At 40.3% G+C, this 20,325-nt stretch overlaps 1 protein-coding gene across 1 annotated transcript in view; it reads right to left on the bottom strand.

Annotated features, from left to right (window-relative positions):
- The window catches only part of LOC102798111 (uncharacterized), a 275,012-nt gene that overhangs the window by 73,745 nt on the left and 180,942 nt on the right, over positions 1 to 20,325 (bottom strand). Inside the window, exons 10-11 of the mRNA XM_087842715.1 lie at positions 3,175 to 3,387; positions 2,777 to 2,951 (exon numbers count right to left, since the gene is read on the bottom strand). Coding sequence (XP_087698841.1) covers positions 2,777 to 2,951; positions 3,175 to 3,387 — 388 coding nt within the window. The remainder of the gene's footprint in view (positions 1 to 2,776; positions 2,952 to 3,174; positions 3,388 to 20,325) is intronic.

Below are 20,325 nucleotides of genomic sequence, written 5' to 3'. Positions count from 1 at the left end.
GAAAATCAAACGGACACCGTTTGTTTTGTCTTCATGTGTGTTTATTGTATTTTGGTTGGGTTTTGTAAAGATGTTAATTTGACATTCAGCTTCAGTTATGGTTGTAGTTAGGGATGGGTACCGGTATCCGGTGCCATGATGGCACCGGTTCTGACATAAACGGTAGTAACCAGACTGAAAAGCAGCGCACATTTCGGTGCTTTTTTTTCCTGAGCTGTGATACACTTTAGATTCTAGCCAATCATTTTACGTTTCCGAGGATAGGACATTTCACAGCAAAAGATGCAAACTCAGCAGCTGCAACAAGTGCTTTAAGCTGATACTGTGATACTGTCAAAGGAGGTAACACCTCAAATCTGATGAAACACCTGGCGACGCATAGCGTTTTTTTAAAAGCCGAGAAATGCGCCGTATTTGATAGCTTGCTGCGAGACCTCACACCGAGCACATCTACTGCGGGTGTGGTGCCTGTTATCGGACCCGGAGTTAGCAACATCCCCCAAAAACCCGAAGAGGAGAGTCCTGGCCCCTAGCCCTGCCAGTGTAGCAGAAATGATGAGGATGATGATGCAGCAGCAGCCGTTCTTCTCTGCGTGAGTAGCTTAATGTTGTTCGTGTGTAATTTAGGTTGAGTAGGCTAACCACGTTATTACATTAATGCATGTAAGGTGAACTAGCAAACATCATCATAGCTACATGCGGCTGTCTTCTTGTTTGATGGCAGATACTCCCTTCACCCTGGCCAAAAAGGCTAAAATGACCAAAGAAGAAGTGGAAAACAGTTAAACATGAGAGGTTTTTGGACAAAGTTTGTGTTTTTTCCATTGTTTAAGCTGCTTCCAGCCAAGAGTGATACCATATATGCCCCTTTTTACAAAAAACAGCTAAACATGAGAGGTTTTTGGACCAATTTTGTGTTCTCCATTCTTTAAGCACCGTTTAAGCACCGGCACCGTTTCAAAAGTACCGGTTTGGTACCGGTATCAGATAAAACCTAAACAATACCCATCCCTAGTTGTAGTATACGCATCGATATAATAAAAGGTGTGTCAAAGGTCTCCTCTCAACACTTATGTATTAAATTATAGAAAAACAGCTCATGGAACAGACCCCAATGAAACTGGTGATACAGACGATACAGAATATGAATCGCCTCGATGTGACTGTTTGATTTGCTTCTTGCCTCTGTGAGCTGACAATAACAGACAGCATCCAAACAGGACACACAGAGGTAAGATCTCTTATAAGGATAATGAGGGTTTCATCTTAAGCATTACTATAACTCACTCAGTGTAATTGGAAAGACATTATTGGACAACCACATCATTGGAGCAAGTGTAGGTCTCACAGCTTTATACACAGTGGCACAGCTTTGGGTCCATCTAGTAAGTTTACGGCCACTTTATTTATGAAACGCTGCGTCCAACCACTGACCAAAATGCTGGACTGACTTCATGGACAAATGCTAATTTACTTTGTCCAACTGGCAATTAGCATTGATAATTCAGAGCACACCAAAGCTTTCTAAAATGATTAGAAGGCAAACTAAACTTCACCTAAACTTACTCATCAAAATGGGAACAAGAGCTGCTTAATAAAACGGAGCATACATCTGCACTAGTTACAGACAAACCAACATAAGAGATTTTAAAGATTACTGCATGCAAACCTTTAAGGTGCTCTCACTGTTCCATATAGGCAGAAACTCCACATACTTTTGTACCATCCTGACACTCGTGCTCTCTTTGTCGTACATCATACGAGTTGCACCTGCATTAGCCTTTCTGCAGAGTCAACAGCACCAGTTGTTAGAGGATGTCCTACGCCTTCTCTGTGCATCTTCTGCACACACTGGCTGTAAATACCCTCTCCTCAACCAGGTGGAAGTTGGTAATTATTTAACCTGTCTTCAGGTTAAATAATACTAGGAACCTCATTTACATGTGCAATTCTTTCTGAGGAAATCCTTTTGATTTCTTGCCGTTAAAGCCTCTGAGCCTGTGCTTCTTTCTTATGAATAGACCTATGGCTGATGCAATACACTTACACTTAAAAGTTCTGACAGATGTGGAGGATGTTAATTAGGCAAGTTTTAGTGAATAGTTGCATGCTCTGATCAAAGACATTATGTTTCTCTTAAGACTGTGGAAGAGAATGGTTGGTGGTGAAAACTGAATTTCACTCTATGCCGTCCACGTGTTGTATCATCCAATAATATAATGTAATATAATATAATATAATATAATATAATATACAGTTTTGATTGTAAAACAAACAGCAAATGTTTGAAAATACAAAATAAAAAATGCTGTTTTCTTGCAATCTCTGTGCAGAGTATTCCAAAAATGATAAACACATGAATTGTGGCTCTTTAATAGAAAATAAATGATCTTCTCAAATATATATTGATTTGTGTGCAATTACATTGTCCAACAAACTGAGGCATTCTCATGAACTGAGAATTAATCAATTAAAAACACACAGGTGCAATGGTGGGGTTGCAGACAGCAAATGGTAGAACGAGCAGCTTAGAGAAGAATCAATACAGTTACAATACAGTTAGGCAAGAAGCAAGGCAACTGGCTCATCCTTTTCTGTGGGCTCCCTCTAGCTTGTAGATAGTTTGAAGATAATAGTTTGTTTTAAAAATACTCTCACAATCTATATTTGGCAAGTTTAGAGTGAAACAAAACAAAAAGAACCAATAAAATTCCAATAACTGAACTGGGGAAAAGGGACGTGTTGGTGTGAAGCCACAGAACTGTTTTGCACTTACTATGTATCCTGGTGCACAGATACAAGCTCCAGTGATGCCATCACAGTAGGCTCCATTAGCACAAACACACAGCTCTCTGCAGCCCTCGCCGTAGTAACCTGGTGGGCAGGTCTCGTCACAGTAAAGCCCGGTCCATCCCGCAGCACAGGTGCACTCTCCTGACAGAGGGTGACAGCTGAAAGCAGGAAGATTAGAAGGTTTTTTTTTGCAGTGTGTATATTGTTCTGTAGTTCTCCCATTTTGACCACCCTCGACACAAAGTTACTTTTATAGAAGGTTTAGTGGGAAAAACAGAAATATGTGAAACAAAATATCAACTTTAACTAGATACAGTAATTCAAACATTCTATTCTACTGCAGTGTTGCACAGTAAGACAGCCTGAGCAGTTATCCAGTACCTGAGTGTGTTTGTGTGTATGCAGGGGCAGTATTTGTCACAGATGAGTCCATACAGGCCAGTGGGACAGAAACGATCCTGACAGCTCGGCCCCTTGAAGCCCTCGTTACACAGGCAGGCACCGTTGATGTGGTAGCATTTGGCTCTGTTCTGGCAGTCACACTTGTGAGCACACTGTGGCCCATAAGTGCCAACTGGGCATTCATCCTGGCATCTGGGTTGGATTAAAAAACATGGAGGAGTTATTTTCCAACATTGTAAGCCTCTCTTCTAAAGGTGCCTGGGATTTTTCTTTTTACAAGTTCGAGTGAAAGAAACAGTTATTACTGCAGCATCAAACTTCTATTACTTCTAATCAACTTTGTTACCTGGAAAGACACAATTCAGAGATAATAAATCGAGTTGGAATACAATCCTCGAGTAAACCCCCGTTTTTCTGCACAATATTGAGTTGGTATTTGGGAAAAGGTAACCACAGCTGTTTACACAACGTCCCCTTGGTTCCTGGTAGGAAAATAACCTGGGACCAGAATAAGAACCAAAATCTTTTCAGTGTAATTCTGCAAAGAAAGCTGGTTTTCTATTGCACTGAATTTCATCACAAATCATTATTTCCATTACTATTAATCTGAGTCGTGTATTGTTAAATGATGTGCTCTCTGTACATTTTGAAAAAAATAATTGTCTAAAGATAACACATTAGACCACATGGATCAGAGACTGCAACACACTAGACCACAGTTGTGAAGAAAAACACTGGATTGTCAACCTTTTGAACTATTTTTATTCTGCCTCACTCAGCAAACCTCCACAACAACAAATTAGTTTAAAAACTTCACAAAAACCAAAACACAAAGGTCTAGAGCAGCGGTCCCCACCCCCCGGGCCTCGGACCGGTACTGGTCCGTGAGTCGTTTGGTACCGGTCCGCGAGAGTTGAGGCTCAGGTGTGAAATGTATAGTTTTCAGGGTTTTTATCAGTTTTCAGCGTTATTTTGTTATCGTTTTATCGTTTACTCGGTTTTCCTGGGTCTTTTCACGTGTGTTATGAATAAATCTTCTTTTTTTCGGTACCGGTACTAGTTTTATTTTGTTGTATTTATCCGCGACACCTTAAAGGCCGGTCCATGAAAGTATTGTCGGGCATAAACCGGTCCGTGGCGCAAAAATGGTTGGAGACCGCTGGTCTAGAATGACCAAATTTGTATCACTGCTTTTTAGCCAACTCATCGCTGTATGACTCAGAATGGATCAAATCAAGCTTGTTAGACGGCCCATGGCTAAACCTAAAACCAGCTCTCTGTGGACAAGTAAAGATCTCTGATTTGAAGTCCAGCCTACAAAAATGATTTAACCCAGTAAACTGAACTCAAATGTCTACATGGGCAACAAAATATTGAAAATATCTCTACCCCTAAATGGTTATCAAACACATATAAAATGTGTAAAATTGGTGATTCCATTTCCCATCAAACTGCAAAACGGGAGCAAGATCTTTCCATCAACCCATAACAAAACATCTGATCCTAATACAGCAACTTACAACATGCAAAACTCTCCATAGAACACAATATACAGGACAAATGGGCCTCACACACTCAAACATATGCACACACTGCAAACACCCACTGAAAACTATGTGCACGCTGTATGGTCTTGTACGCCTACTCAGAGGGCCTGTCGGAGGATATGTGAAGACCTTTCCACACGGTTTAGTTGCCACACCTAAACTGTTCATGTTAGGTGACATAAGCACATAAATCAAACATAGTTGTTACTGCCTCACGCATCGCTAAAAAAATTATCTTCAAGAACTGGAAGTCATAACTTTGTGCATAACTCAGGTTGGTAGTACGGTGGCCCCTAGAGACAAAGCACGTACAAACTCCAAAACGCATGCAAACTCCAAAACGCATGCAAACTCCAAAACACTTGCAAACTCCAAAACACTTGCAAACTCCAAAACACTTGCAAACTCCAAAACACTTGCAAACTCCAAAACACATGCAAACTCCAAAACACTTGCAAACTCCAAAACACTTGCAAACTCCAAAACGCTTGCAAACTCCAAAACGCATGCAAACTCCAAAACACATGCAAACTCCAAAACACTTGCAAACTCCAAAACACTTGCAAACTCCAAAACACTTGCAAACTCCAAAACACTTGCAAACTCCAAAACGCATGCAAACTCCAAAACACATGCAAACTCCAAAACACTTGCAAACTCCAAAACACTTGCAAACTCCAAAACACTTGCAAACTCCAAAACACTTGCAAACTCCAAAACACATGCAAACCCCAAAGCACATGCAAATTCCAAAACACAACGGAAGTGCTCCAGGACGCTAGGGGCAGTGTTGAGCTCGATTTGCAAAATAAACGGCAAGTTTGTCTGTATGGGACGGTCTAGTCTCTGTCGCGCTTTCCAGGTTGCCTAGCAACCATGATACTAACCGCTGGAAACGTGTCATACAACTTTGTTTGACAGAAATGAAGGAAAACATATTTTGTTCATTTGTTTGTTTGTTTCTACAAGAGCTTTGTGTGATTTGATAAGTATCTGAGGTTGAGACCACAGGACAGTAAAACATGATTTTTGGGCTTCATTTCTGTACTGAACAGTCATTTAAGATTAGTTAGTAAATAACAATTAGCTAATGTTGTTCATGAGACTAAAGTCATATCACTTTGGTAATGTAAATATAATATGGCCAATATTATAGTTATTATATTAATCATTATTAGCTATTACAGCAGTAAACATGAACTCTGTGTCAAATACTGAGCCTCAGTACAGATTCAAGTTGCAGTTATTTATAGGTCTTATCACCTTAAATCTTCACTCAAAGACAAGTATCTTTGACAGTGCATATATAGGTGTATCATATATAAGAGAGAAATGTTGTTCCTTCAGTATGTTGGCATTACTAAATTTGGCTCATTGCTTATATACGTGTGTAAAAAGAAATTATATGAGCTGTGATAACTGTTTCTGATAAAATGAAGAGTAGACTGATATATTGAATATTCCTTTATTGGGTGAGAAAATCAGACCATGTCATAACTGCTTTAAGTCATACAGAATAGATATCAGAGCCTTAAACAGGCTGACTTCTGCTAAATGGGTCAAACTGGGCAGAAAGTCTACAAACACATAACATCCTTATAGAATATGATGTAACACTATAGATCAACTTACCTCAGAATATATAAAGCATATAAACAATTACAGCAATATGATGCAACAAACACAGCAGTACTACTGATCCAAAATACTCAAAGCTTCATAGAACTGAAACAAACATTTATTTTTAGGTCCATTCAGCTGCTGATACATACTTTAGGTTTCTGAATATTAAACTTGTTTCTTCCTTTCATAGTGTGTAACTTGAAGGCCCTGAGTACTTTCTCCCACACTGCAAACACTGGAATGATAAAATTATTTGAACATTACCTAATAAGACTGATTCAGGACAGACAATTAGTTATGTTAAACTTTCCTAGCAGTCCTTCACAAACAGGGAACAGTCTGTCTATTCTCTCCATCTGTCAGCTGCTGCTGGCTCTTCCTCCTCCTCTTCCTCACACACTGCTGAGACCTGGTGGATCATTGGGGGTGCAAAGCCTCACAGATGATGTGCAGCAGTGAGTCCCTCAGTCTGTCCTCACTCTGGACACTTGCAGTTGTCACACATTAAAATCAAATGTGTGATAAGCTGCAGGATTCAAACACAAGTGTAACTTATAAATACATGTTCATACTTTTATTACACAATCAGAGAGAAAGAAAAAGAGAGAGAGTGCAGGACAGACAGACAGGTGACAGTCTCAGGTGTATACACTGCTACAAAACAGCACAAAAGAAGGAGGACTGTGTTATTACGAAACAAGAAGAGTTCCCAGATGGTACAGTGGACACATGTGTGACTCCTGTGATTAAAGCATCTTTCTTTCAGCTTAACAAGTGAACCGTCAGCTCGTTCAAACACACACGTTAAACTCCATTTGGCTCGACACCACCGAACAGAGGCAGCAATATAACATAGCTAACATTAACAGTGCAGTGAATCCTGCTTGTGCCGTGATATTCAGGACTGCAAACCGAGCAGCATCACTGACTTTCAGCCTGTTGTGTTTGTGGATATATGACTGACTTTAATTATCCATAAAATCATCACATTCTCTATAAGATTAAAGTCAACTATTGGCGTATATTTTGGAGTAAAACCAAGTTAGTACAAACATCGCTAATGTCACATAACTTTCCCGACATGTGGCCAACAGGAATGTTTTAATGTTCTTCATTATAAAAAACATTTGCGCATAAATAAGTGACATAATATTCAGTACTTACTTCTGAAAGTTTACTCTTCGGCAGCTCCGCTTCCGCCGTTTTTTTCGGCAAAATTATCCACACCACAGCCGCGCTATGAAATCTGGGATATGTTGGGCCATGAAGGCTACAGCGACCCATCCTTAAAATTCAGGGAAATTAAGGACGCATTTGAGGGCCGCATTTCCAGCAGCCTTTGAATTGGGACAGCCTTCGTCGTGTCGCTGTGACATAATCGGCCTTAAAATGCGGCCTTTAAGGCTGCAGACCCAAAAAAAAAAAAAAAAAAAAAAGGCTGCAGACCCCAAATCCGGTCATTGGTACATCCTGGCTTGTGTAGTTACTAGGTAACAAAAGCTCAACACTGCCCCTAGCGTCCTGGAGCACTTCCGTTGTGTTTTGGAATTTGCATGTGCTTTGGAGTTTGCATGTGCTTTGGAGTTTGCAAGTGTTTTGGAGTTTGCAAGTGTTTTGGAGTTTGCATGTGTTTTGGAGTTTGCAAGTGTTTTGGAGTTTGCAAGTGTTTTGGAGTTTGCAAGTGTTTTGGAGTTTGCAAGTGTTTTGGAGTTTGTACGTGCTTTGTCTCTAGGGGCCACCGTATGGTAGGGCCATTCATGCGCTACCTCTACCACACCTTACTTGAGAGCTCACTAGTCTGCGTACACGGAAGAATCCATTACAGAGAGAGTGTGAAGAAGAAGAAAAAGGGAGTGACACACCAGTCATGAGATAGGAGGCGCCACCATGCGGCAATACACTGCATTACAACGGCAGCTGTTACACTACGCCAGGGGTCCCCAACTCCAGGCCTCGAGGGCCGGTGTCCTGCAGGTTTTAAATTTCACCCTGGGTCAACACACCTGAATCAAATGATTAGTTCATTACCAGGCCTCTGGAGAACTTCAAGACATGTTGAGGAGGTCATTTAGCCTTTAAATCAGCTGTGTTGGATCACGGACACATCTAATAACTGCAGGACACCGGCCCTCGAGGCCTGGAGTTGGGGACCCCTGCACTACGCAGTGACTCCTTTTTAATTACACTACAGCTGTATCATCATATATCACCATACACAACAACGATGGGCGACCTTCTAAATTCCTTGTTAATACTCGTGGAGCTCCTGGTCTTCTGGCCAGCACTAAAGCCTCCAGTTCATCTCAGGCTGTGGCAGCACTCGAGGAGGAACAATATGAAAGTAAATACGGTGCAAAATGTGAGAACCTGAAAACTAAAGTGTGAAAATGTATAGGAAAAAAATTAAGCTTCACACACTTGTGTTTATCATTTTTACATATTTACACAAATATATGGAGAGCTGCAAAACTTGTAATTCAATCCTTTTAATTTTTTTTTTTTTACTACTCACAAGCACAACTCTGTGATTACAACCTTTTAAATTAGTGAAACAACTGTTCACTTGCACTGATGACAGCTACAGATGAAACGTATTCATGTTGCTTAAAAGTAAACACTCAGTGAGTGCTAAAAAATCAAGAATGTGGGATACTGTTTGTCCGTGCGCGGAGGGGGGGTTGTTTTTCTTGTAAAACAAAGGGGGGCCTAGCAAAAAAAGTTTGGGAACCACTGCTTTAAAGAAACAAAACGCCAGCACTCACTGAGTGTTTACTTTTAAGCAACATGAATATGTTTCAGCTATAGCTGTCATCAGTGCAAGTGAACAGTTGTATTCCGTGATTTGAAGAGCCCAGCGCTGCTCCTGACGCAGGGAAAACCAATCCTGCAGGGAGACCTACCTCAGCACTTGTGCAGGTGAAGCCAATATTTTCACCATATTTTTAGTCTTTGTCTTAGAATGAAGTTGGTTTGGAAACATATTCAGCGATGCTTCATCTCCTGCTTTGTGTTTCTGTGGGCGCCCTGTGCTAGCAGTGTCCAAGCGTTTTGTTTTTTTCCCCCCTCTTCATACCGCGCCCCCCCTGCAATGGCTCTTCACCCCCCCTAGGGGGCGGGCCCCACACTTTGGGAAGGTCTGGTTTAAATGATGGATAAGGGTATAAGATATAGAGTTAAGCACACAGCTTTTTGTATAATATCAAAATGGATCAAGTCGAAAACGCTGTCTCAGATGTTCTCAACTTTCAATAAATGATTACTGTATGTGATTATGGCAGGGAAAACTCTTCTTATGATTCTCAAGGTCTATAAAAGTATGTCTGCTTTTATAGACCTTGAGAAAGGAAGTGAACTCCAGTTGCTCTTAATGGTTAACTTCCATGTTTTTCACGTTCTTCATTGTGTAATTGAATAAGAGTACATTACAAGCAACTAGTAAAAAGTTTGGACTAAAGATCAACTATCTCGGAATTTAAAATAATGGTGCACAAAACCTTGTTAACTGTTGAAGGTAAGAACACTTTAAACAGTATTTAAATAGATTTGCAGACTCACTCTTTTAGCAGTTTTTATATGTATGAAGTATTGCAGTCTGAATACGACACCCCTGTAATAAAGCCTCCCTGCATTCTGTTTTAGAGAGCTGTTAATTAAACCAAAAACCTTATATTTAATAACTATAAATATACTCTATGGCCCTTTCTCAATATGCGTACTTGTGCGTACTTGCGTTCTCGTGTACTCGTGATACGTCATCAGTCGGAGACCAAGTACTGTTCCAATTCGAAGTACGCATCAAGCCGAGAACGCGAAAAAGTCCCGGATGTGTTCTCGCTCCGCCCGTTTTATCGAGCATGCATCGGTGGTGACTTGTGTGGACTTGGTACAGCTAAATATCCCAGAATGCATTTCGTCCAAAACTCAAACGCGGCAATGGCGGACGAGCGGGGCTAAAAACTTTTAAATATTACTCTTTCTGGGTCACAAATAAACTTTTAAGTTCTTTTCCAGCGAGAATGTAGCTGTGTAAACTTCACATATCTGCTCGATTTATCAAGATATCATATATTTCCAAACGAGCTGTGACCCGCCAGCTCCACAGCAGACAGCGAGGTCGAGGATTATTACAGCCGGCGAGAACAGCGGATTCCCGGCAGATCGTTTTCACTCCCCCCCCCCCCGCGGTCTTTTCACTACTCAGGTTAAACAAACCACAGTAGCTGTCTATTGTATTGAGTGTCCACTAAAATAAAAATAAAAGCGTTCTAACATCTCACCTGCTTGTTTTTATTAAGGTATGTACACGTATGTACATGTACACTATTTTTATTAATAGAGATTTCACTACTGAGGTTAAACATGATTTATAAGTCACTTAGATCACTTCTAAATGTTAATGTTTGGTTTATTTCAGTGTTTTATTTGTTCCTGAGTAAACCGGTTTGGCTGTGATTAAAGTTAAGCTTCATAACATATTACTCACAGTTAAATTAAGGACGGCAGTAAAAGCTCCGGACCTGTGACATCATCAAGTACGCTGGTGTTCCAATTGTACAAATCGCGAGTCCGTGCTCGCGTACTTGAGAATTGAGAAAGGGCCCAAATATTTATATTTATTTACTCTATAACTATAAATATGAACACATGACTTTCTAGCAGGACGGCTGTACAGTATTAGAGACAGACCTCATAACCTGCTAGCTAAAGATGGCGTGCTTTCAAGTGTTCAGTGCTTTGTCTCAGTTTTGCAGAGAAGTGTCGATAAATATCCAAGAATGACGGCAGATGCTCAGCTACTGTAGTCTCGAGAAAAGGCACAACTTGGTCCATCGATGGAAACCCCAAATTGATTTGTAGTCCAAACTAAGTTTTAATATTTTATACATTTAAAGTTCAAATTTATACATTTGCACTGCAGTTTTATATTTTTAAACCTGTATTTGTGCAATGATTCTGAGCTAGAAAAAGAACACTTAAAAGTCCAGTGTTTCCTCTGCAGGTTTGTAGGGTTTCCTTTGAATCATTTGCTAAATACTAACATTCACAAACTACAGGATACAGCTGTCAAATGAGGTGCCATACAATAGTGTTGCCATCACAGTTTTTCTGCAAAATTCTACAAAAAAGGTCGAATGTTAATGCAACAAAAACAACAATGCCGTCCCAGACGGGTTGCTGGTGAACTGGTGGATATTAAGAGATTGTTGTTTAGAATAATAACTCACTATACTCTGAGTTATAACGTAAGCAAAGAATTGTCAGTCTGGCTTTTACTAATAGAAATAAAAACTGAATGGCAGTTCTCTCAAAGAGAGTGTTCAGAGCTCCAACGTCAGAGTCACTCACACCATACGAAGGTCAACAAACTTCATCATAAGACCCTGAGTTGTGCGCTCAAGGTGAATCTTTCAAAGTAACTGAATGGACTCTAATAAGAGTGAACTGTATAGAAAATTCTATAAGCCAAGTCAAGGCTGAATTTAGGCCTGCTGCATCATTCTTAACACGTCCACAAGTTGAAACCATTAAGAAACAGACAAATCACTCGATTAAAATGGCTCAGTGAGGATTTCTGTTTAGTGTCACGTTTAAATCATGCCGACTTCCTCAGGACTGTTATCTTGGCTAATTCCATTAGAACGTGGAACGGCTGGGAGAGAACTCAATCTAGGAATTATTCCATGTAGGCTAATTCACCTGTCTGGGGCCTAAATGAATGGAGGTAATTTGGCTCAATTGAGAGTAATGACAGAGAGGGTGAGAGGGAAAGAAAGATGGACAGGGCGGAAGCGGGAGAGAAAGGATAATTAAAGCAGAAATAACGAGTGGGAACGAGTCAGAGCTGACCAACGGCAGGGTGCAAAAAGTCTGTTTCAAATAACAGACTCAGAAATTATGACGCTAATAAAGAAGAAAACTATTTGAAATGACTTGTTGTTCAAATGTGCCTCCTGTGGTGATTGTGCTTGAACACAAGTGGGAAAGTGTAGCAGTCTGAGTATTTGGGAGCAAGTGGATAAAGGCTGAAATTGCACAAGTATTTTCTAATTTACACTATGTGGAGTAATTTCTTACCACTGACTCCATTTGTTTATATCAGTATTATTTTGCCCTCACTTGTGTGTGTTTGCAACTTGTTGCCTTTTGTTCATTTCTTTTTAAAGGCCACTACAGGTTTCTTGGCAGGGCATCATTGTAAGGTCTCTACCTTCCACTATAAAGCACCTTTGGGTGACTGTGATTTGGTGCTATATACTGTAAATAAAACTGAATTGAACCCACAATCTATTTTTGGATGTTATGAATCAGTGTGGTTTTCTAAACTAAAACTGCAGCAATAAACACCAGTTTGAAGTGCAGGCAGCTCGTTCTGTCACTGTGAATACTGACAGTGTTTTCAGGCTCTGACACAGAGTTTTAGTTTTGGTTTGGGAACAGCTGATGGAAGAGCAAGGTTTGTTTTGGTTATGATTTCTAAGGAAAAAGTAAACGTGGCAAAAATGGCTGAGAAATAAAACTTGATAATTATCACAAAGAAGTCCTCTAATAATAATGATAAAAGCAGCATGATGGGAAGCCAGCCCTGCTCTTAGTTTCACACCCTTACACTGCACCTCTCACTTTGTAAAAGACAAAAATATATATACAGAGTTGCACAAGTGATGACTTATGCAGTGAGGTAACCATGGGAACTGCCTGCTAAACTTTGATCATTTTGGTCCTCTGTAAAACAAGCTGTCCAACTTTTAAAAGGTTGTTAAAATCATATGTAAAAACATTTATTTCAGGATGTTTCTACCAGAAGTGTTCTACAATCCATTAATCATTGTGTGCACTATAGTTTTACACACACTGCAAAAACACCATCTCAACTGCAGATCATGGTGGATGGAACATCTTCTGAGGCTGACCTAACAATAACTGAGGGAATGATATAATCCATACAGAAAATACAGGAGTATTCAGGCGCTAGTCCATGGCTTGACCACTGCCTTCACTCATGCATTGGAAGACGAAGAAGACCATCTACTTACTGCCACTGAGCAACCTGTCATCCGGAACCAGCCACCATGTACAGGGACGTACATGAGATCGAGGGGGGAACCTGTAACCCATATCAACTACGCACTGTCACAAGACCCACGTCAGCTGATTTGATCCCCTTCTCCTGATTTGCTCCTTCCAAGTCGCGGCAAGTATGAAAACCGGCTGTGGAGGGATACATGCGGGATCGACTCCTGCTGTGGCTGTAAGCTTCTGGCGTTTAGAACGGCGTTGGAAAGCAAAGCGTTTTCTCCCCTAAATTCGTCTATAAAATTGTATCACCTCAGCGGTAAGTGTCCTTAACATCTACCAATAACAACCTTTTTAGCTGTCAGTAACCAGTCGATCGGTTTTGCGATTAAAAAATGACTTTGTTCGGCGGCGTTCCCACCACGGGAAGAACTCCGATTCGAAAGCTTCTATTTTTGAACACTTTTATTTACTTAAGCACTTAAGTGGGCTTACTTTGAAACAAAGTGCAATTGAATGATTATCGTTGTGTGTTGCCTTGAATTTGGCTATGCTGTCTGTTAGACAGGTGTTTTTCTTTATTGTTGTTTTTGTATTTGTTTGTTTGTTTGAACGCTACTGGAATGTGTGGATTAAACGTAGCCCAGATAATTAATAATTTAACTGTTGAACATTTGTGACTGATGATGATAATTCATGATTTGCATTGTTGCATAGAACTGCAGAAAAATGTATTTGATTACCGGTAAATTGAATTGAACTTGATGTGCTAATGGACATTTTTCTGGCCTACAGGTCAGGTTTTTTTCCCCCTTTGAACTGATCTTCATATTGAAGTGGCGAGCCGGTAGGACCATTCTTTGTTTTACCCTCTTTTCCCCCACTTTGCCGTCTTTGGATTATGGACATATTTCCCCATTGTATGGAGCTGGACCCTAAGGAGGAATACCTTAACCTCTTAAGCCCCAATGCCCCCTGATATGGGGGCAAAAGGCAGGAGAGCAGTTAGGCTTGGGGCTTAAGAGGTTAAAAGTGAACTTTAAAAAGAAAAGGACCAAAAAGGACTTTTAACAAAAGGACTCTTGCACAGAAAATCACAGCAATTACTTTTCTAATTAATTGTGGGCATTTGTTTATGTTGTGTGTTGCATTAATTATTTTGTCCCATTCCCCCTTTCCCCCATTTATTCAATATATTTTTGGTACAAGATTTTGCAGTCTTTGGTCTCGTCATTCACACCATCTAGGCTCCATAAAGAACTATTTCTTCTGCGCGTCAGTCAGTAAACTTGCCCATTGCAATAAAACTAGCCCTTAAATAACTTTGCGTTACATTAGCTAAGTCAGAGAACCTGAATAGGGCTGTTCATTTCATTAATTCCATTTTGAAGGTAAAATGTTCCAAAATTCTTGTTCAATTCTTTTGCAAGTATCAAAAGCAGCAAAAGAAAATGCTAAGTAGAGTTTGCTGTTGGTAAATAAGAACTAAGTAGGTTCCCATTTGTGCTCCAAAATTGTCTCATCCTATGAATACCACCCCACAGGGAGGTCATCCATATCATCTTTCTCTGGGAAAATGTTATCCTCCATACATACATTCAAACATCCATCTTCTGTTGTTTATCCAGGTCCAGATCATGTGGGCAGCAGTCTAAGCAGAGACTTCTCAACGTTCCTTTGCTGGCCACCTCCTCCATTTTCCAGATGTAACTTCTCCAGCAAATCCTGGGTCTGGCCTGGGGCTTTCTCCCAGTTTCTCCCATGCCTGAACCACCTCAGCTGGCTCCTTTTGATGTGGAGGAGTAGTAGCTCAACAAGCCCCTCCCAAATACCAAGCTCCCTATTCTATCTCTATGGCCATATGCAGTCTAGCCTGCATAGGAAATTTCAGTCACCGTCCGTTATTCAGCTCTCTCTTCACTGGTATAGCATTTGTCCCACTGCTGTCACTCCAATCCTTCAGATCCCCACTCCTTCACTCATGAAGAAGACCCCGAGATATTTAAACTCCTCCACTTGCACTCCAGCGCATTGCTATGGACAGAATCGGTAACAAAGGCCAGCCCCAGCAGAATCCAACACCCACCAAGAACTAGTCTTACTTATTACCAGCAATTTCGTAATGGTTGTACAGGAAACGGCTAGGCCACAAAAACGGACCTAACACCTCTTTGGTATTTGATCAAACTTTAAAAAACACATGTAGACTGATTGGACAAATTCCCAATTAACCTCTAATATCCACAATCAGGAACATTGCGGTCCAACTAACAGGCTTATTCTCCTCTTCAGCTCCCTGGCATATCCAACCTGATGGTTTCCACCATCTGGTTCAGGTTTTTTTTGTCATGACCACTCACCACCTTGCAGACAACTTCACACAACCACTCCAGCAATTGAGGTGCATAATTTAGTCCATTTAGATTCAATGTTCTCAACCTTCCTCTGTTGAAGGACAGTCCAGCTGCCACCTAATCAAACTCATTACTAAGTGATGATCAGTTGATAGCTCTGCTTCTCTCTTCACCTGGAGGTCCAGAACATGTGGCTGCAGATCTGATGATCAATTTACAAAATCAATCATTGATCTGCAGCCCAAGGTTCCCTGGTGACATGCACACTTATGTTTGAATGTGGTGTTTATTATGGATAAGCAAACTGCCCTTAGCACAGAAGTCAAAGAATAAAACACCTCTTTTAAAATGTACAAATGTAAAATTCAAAAAACAGGGAGTACAGTCCAAAAGTCTTTAGCCACCCACTATTTCGTTATATTTTTCCTGGAAAATGGGAAGTAGGTGCAGTAATTTATTGAAATTGCAAACATACACTACCAGTCAAACGTTTTGACACACTTTCTCATTTAATGGTTTTTCTTTGTTTTTTTACTGCTTTCTACATTGTAGATACAAACTATATGAAACAAGATTTATGGAATTATGTAGCAAAGAGAAGATATATAACTCTAGCTACCCTTTGCTTTGCTGACAGTGCTGCAAACCCTCGGCCTTCTCCCAGTGAGCTTCATGATGTAGTCACCAGAAATGGTTTTCACGTCACAGCTGTGGCTTGTCAGGGTTCATTTGTGGAAGTTCTTGCCTTCCTAATGGGGTTGGGACCAGAAGTCAGTTTGAGTTAGCTGACAGCTCTATTTAACAACTGTTAGAATTCATATTATGAAATGACAGTCAGTCTGCAAAATCAAAGTAATCAAAGCAAAGGGCTATTTTGAAGAATCTAAAACATGTTTTGAGTTATTTCACTTTTTTGTTTACTTCATAATTCCATGTGTTCATTCATAGTTTTGATGCCTTCACTGAGAATCCACAATGTAATAGAACTAGAGTATATAAGGCACAGTTTTTATAATTCTATAAAGCTTGAAAATCAATACTTCATATGAAAAAACTGTGACACAGCCTGAATTCTCTTAGGCAAGCTTTCTTGTAATGTCTCTTTGGAGATTAATATCTAAATTTCAGGAGCAGGACCATGCCTCCAAACGCACTCCTTCCGGTTCTCATCTATATGTGTTCCCCCTAAGCTGTTCATTCTCTCTTCCACAGCATGTCTTTATCCTGTCTTCCTTCTCTCACCCCAACCAATCACAGCAGATGGCCCCGCCCCTCCCTGAGCCTGGTTCTGCTGGAGGTTTCTTCCTGTTAAAAGGGAGTTTTTCCTTCCCACTGTCGCCAAAGTGCTGCTCATAGGGGGTCATATGATTGTTGGGTTTTTCTCTGTCTGTATTATTGTCGGGTCGACCTTACAATATAAAGCACCTTGAGGCGACTGTTGTTGTGATTTGGTGCTGTATAAATAACATTAAATTGAATTAAAATGCTATCAAACCCCAAATGAGGAAGTGGGCCCAGCTAATGAAAAGCAGTCTTTGGAAATCGATCTACAGGTTTCTTGACAAATTTTCCCTCCCAAGTTTTTCTTAAGATGTTGAGTGTCTTTTTCTTTTTTTCCCATTCTGATCCAACACTGTTCTATTAATATTAAAGTCCGCGATGTGGGGAGATCAGTCGAAGACTGGCTGGATTATTTTGTGTGTTTATGACATTGGCAGTTTGTATAGAACCATTGTCATTGACACAGTTGACTAAAGTGTAACCACAAGCTATGCCAGAGCCTCCACTACGTTTTACAGATGACTGTAGAGACCTTTCTTGTAGTGTTTCCTGACTTTCTGCACATACTGAAGATGGTCTGCACCAAGAATTTCAGCTTTAGATTCATCATTGATTCGTCATCAATAAGATTTGTTGCCACTGATTTTCAGTCCAGTCCTTGTGTAATTTGGCATACCTCAGCCCTTTCTCTCTGTTTCCTTGCTTAAGAATGGATTCTTGCCAGCCACTGTTCCATTTCGAAGCCTAATTTCTGATGAGGCTTCAACAAACAAACTGAAAGGCCAGATGTATCGGTCAAAAGGCTTCTATCAGGTCCTTGCTGCATTTATTACAGATGGTAGATCAATTTCAATTTCTTAACGACACGTGTTTGCATGTTCTCCATGTGTTTTTGTGGGTTCTCTCCAGATGCTCTGGCTTTCTCCCACAGTCCAAAGATATGCAGTTAGTGGGGTTAGGTTAAGTAATGATTCTAAATTGTCCATAGGTGTGAATGTGAATGGTTGTCTCTTTCTACGTGTTAACCCTGCGACAGGGCGTATCCTGCCTCTCACCCTACGGTACCTGGGATAGGCTCCAGCCACAAGTGGAACAGCATGGAATTATTATTATTGTAATGAATTATAATTAATGACACCCAGTTACTTCAATCAGAGGTCACTAAAGTAAATTGCTGTGTAACATTACCAAACCAATCCTGGGCCATCTGACCTCAGGAATTCGCATGATAAGGTGGGTCCTGGTTTCACAATGAACTCACCCGAAACTCTGGCTGATTGGGACCCACACCCAGTGTCACACCTTGGCTCAGGCGATTAGAGGGTCATTAGGGGGTCCTTTGTCCCTCTGTGGGGGGAAACTCCCACTAGGTTTAAATCTGGGACTCTCCACCATTTGACCTTAGAACTGAAGAAGCTTCTCGGATGAAGGTGAAACGTCTTCAAGTAACTTAAAGAAGTCCAGACGCTTTTCTTTGCAAGCTCCTTTGACTACGATGACCTGGATGACTGAGAACCTTCACAGACATTACCAAACCAATGTCTGACTCTGTAGTTTTCTCTGGTACCCGTCCTCCACCAATTGGACCAGAAGTGACATGTTTAGCTGCATGTTCTCCTTAAATTGCTGGCTGTCTAAGAGCCTGTGTCTGCTCCTAGACCACCAAAAGTTACCAAAAAACATTTTAAAAATAAAAAAATCACAAAGAAAAACAATAATTATCCACAACTACACCAAAGAGTAAAGCAGTGAAATGCTGTTAATTAAACATTCTCTCTCTCCCTCTTACTACACGAGTTAATAATTAATCAATAAATCGATTTCCTCTGACTTACAGAAACCTGGTCACAGCAGGATGATTATGTTAATGACAGCAATCTTCCTCTGCAGCTTATAACCCAACCAAAGATGCAGACACAGTTTAGTTCATTTGAAAGCCTGACAGGTAGCCTTGTCCACCCTAACTGGACAACTCAAAGACAGTTTTACTTGCTGTTATCTATTGTTATCTATGGGCCTTACTCATCTGGGTGATTTCAACATCCATCCAGATACTAAAAACGACAGCCTTAACACAGAATTTAATCTATTATTAGACTCAGTTGACTCAAAAGTCATTTCTGTGCTTGTCCTGCTACATCTCACTGCAGCATAATATTTTAATACAATGATTAGAACATGCTATGGGTATTAAAGGTAGTGCAATGCAGTGGGCTGAACCATATCTATCTATTAGACACCAATTTGTTCCTGTAAATAAATTGTCCTGTTTAAACACTCAGGTTAATTATAGAGTTCAGCATAGTTTTGTGCTGGGACCAATTCTGTTTACATTAAACTTGATTCCTTTAGGCAGGATCATTAGAAAACATAGCATACACTTTTACTGCTATACAGATGATACCCAACTTTATTTGTCCATGAAGCCAGATAACACAATCCAATTAGCTAAGCTTGATGTCTTTAAGACATAAAGACTTGAATGACCTCAAATTTTCTGCTTCTACATTCAGATAAAACTGAGATTATTGTACTCTTAAAATCGTAAATCTTAAATGATAATGAAACGATGGGCCCAATGATACCCCTGAGAAAAGAAAATCGTGCGGTCTCATTGGAGTTACAAGATGTTTTTCAGTTTCCAACCATGGGGGATCTGCTTCTGGATCCAACCAATGTCTAATGTGCTGTAAGGTAAAAGACCAATGATATAGTTTGGATTTTGGTACTAACCAACCTCCTTCTAGTCTTTGTTTGGGGCGATCGTGGCTTAAGAGTTGGCAGTTCGTCTTGTAATCGGAAGGTTGCCGGTTCGAGCCCCGGCTCCGACAGTCCTTGGGCAAGACACTTCACCTGTTGCCAACTGGTGGTGGTCAGAGGGCCCGGTGGCGCCAGTGTCCGGCAGCCTCGCCTCTGTCAGTGCCACCCAGGGTGGCTGTGGCTACAATGTAACTGCCATCACCAGTGTGTGAATGGGTGGATGACTGGGTGTGTAAAGCGCTTTGGGGTCCTTAGGGACTAGAAAAGCGCTATACAAATACAGGCCATTTTTTGTTTTTGTGGTACTGTCCACTTTATATGTGAACAGCTGTTATTCCATATAAATTACTTAAACAAAGAGTCAACTTTTTTCCAGTAATCAACTGGGGGAGGTAAAGGAAGCACTGAACTTTTCTATTTTTTTAAATAGTAGAGTAATTGTTCTTAAAAGTAGAAGATACAGAGAACACTATTTGAATACCTAAATAATTTATATTATATATACATATATATATATATATATATATATATATATATATATATATATATAT

Source organism: Neolamprologus brichardi, chromosome 1 (assembly GCF_056152115.1).
Source record: "Neolamprologus brichardi isolate AB-2024 chromosome 1, ASM5615211v1, whole genome shotgun sequence".
Lineage (NCBI taxonomy): Eukaryota > Metazoa > Chordata > Actinopteri > Cichliformes > Cichlidae > Neolamprologus > Neolamprologus brichardi.
This window is presented reverse-complemented; position numbering and strand designations above follow the sequence as displayed.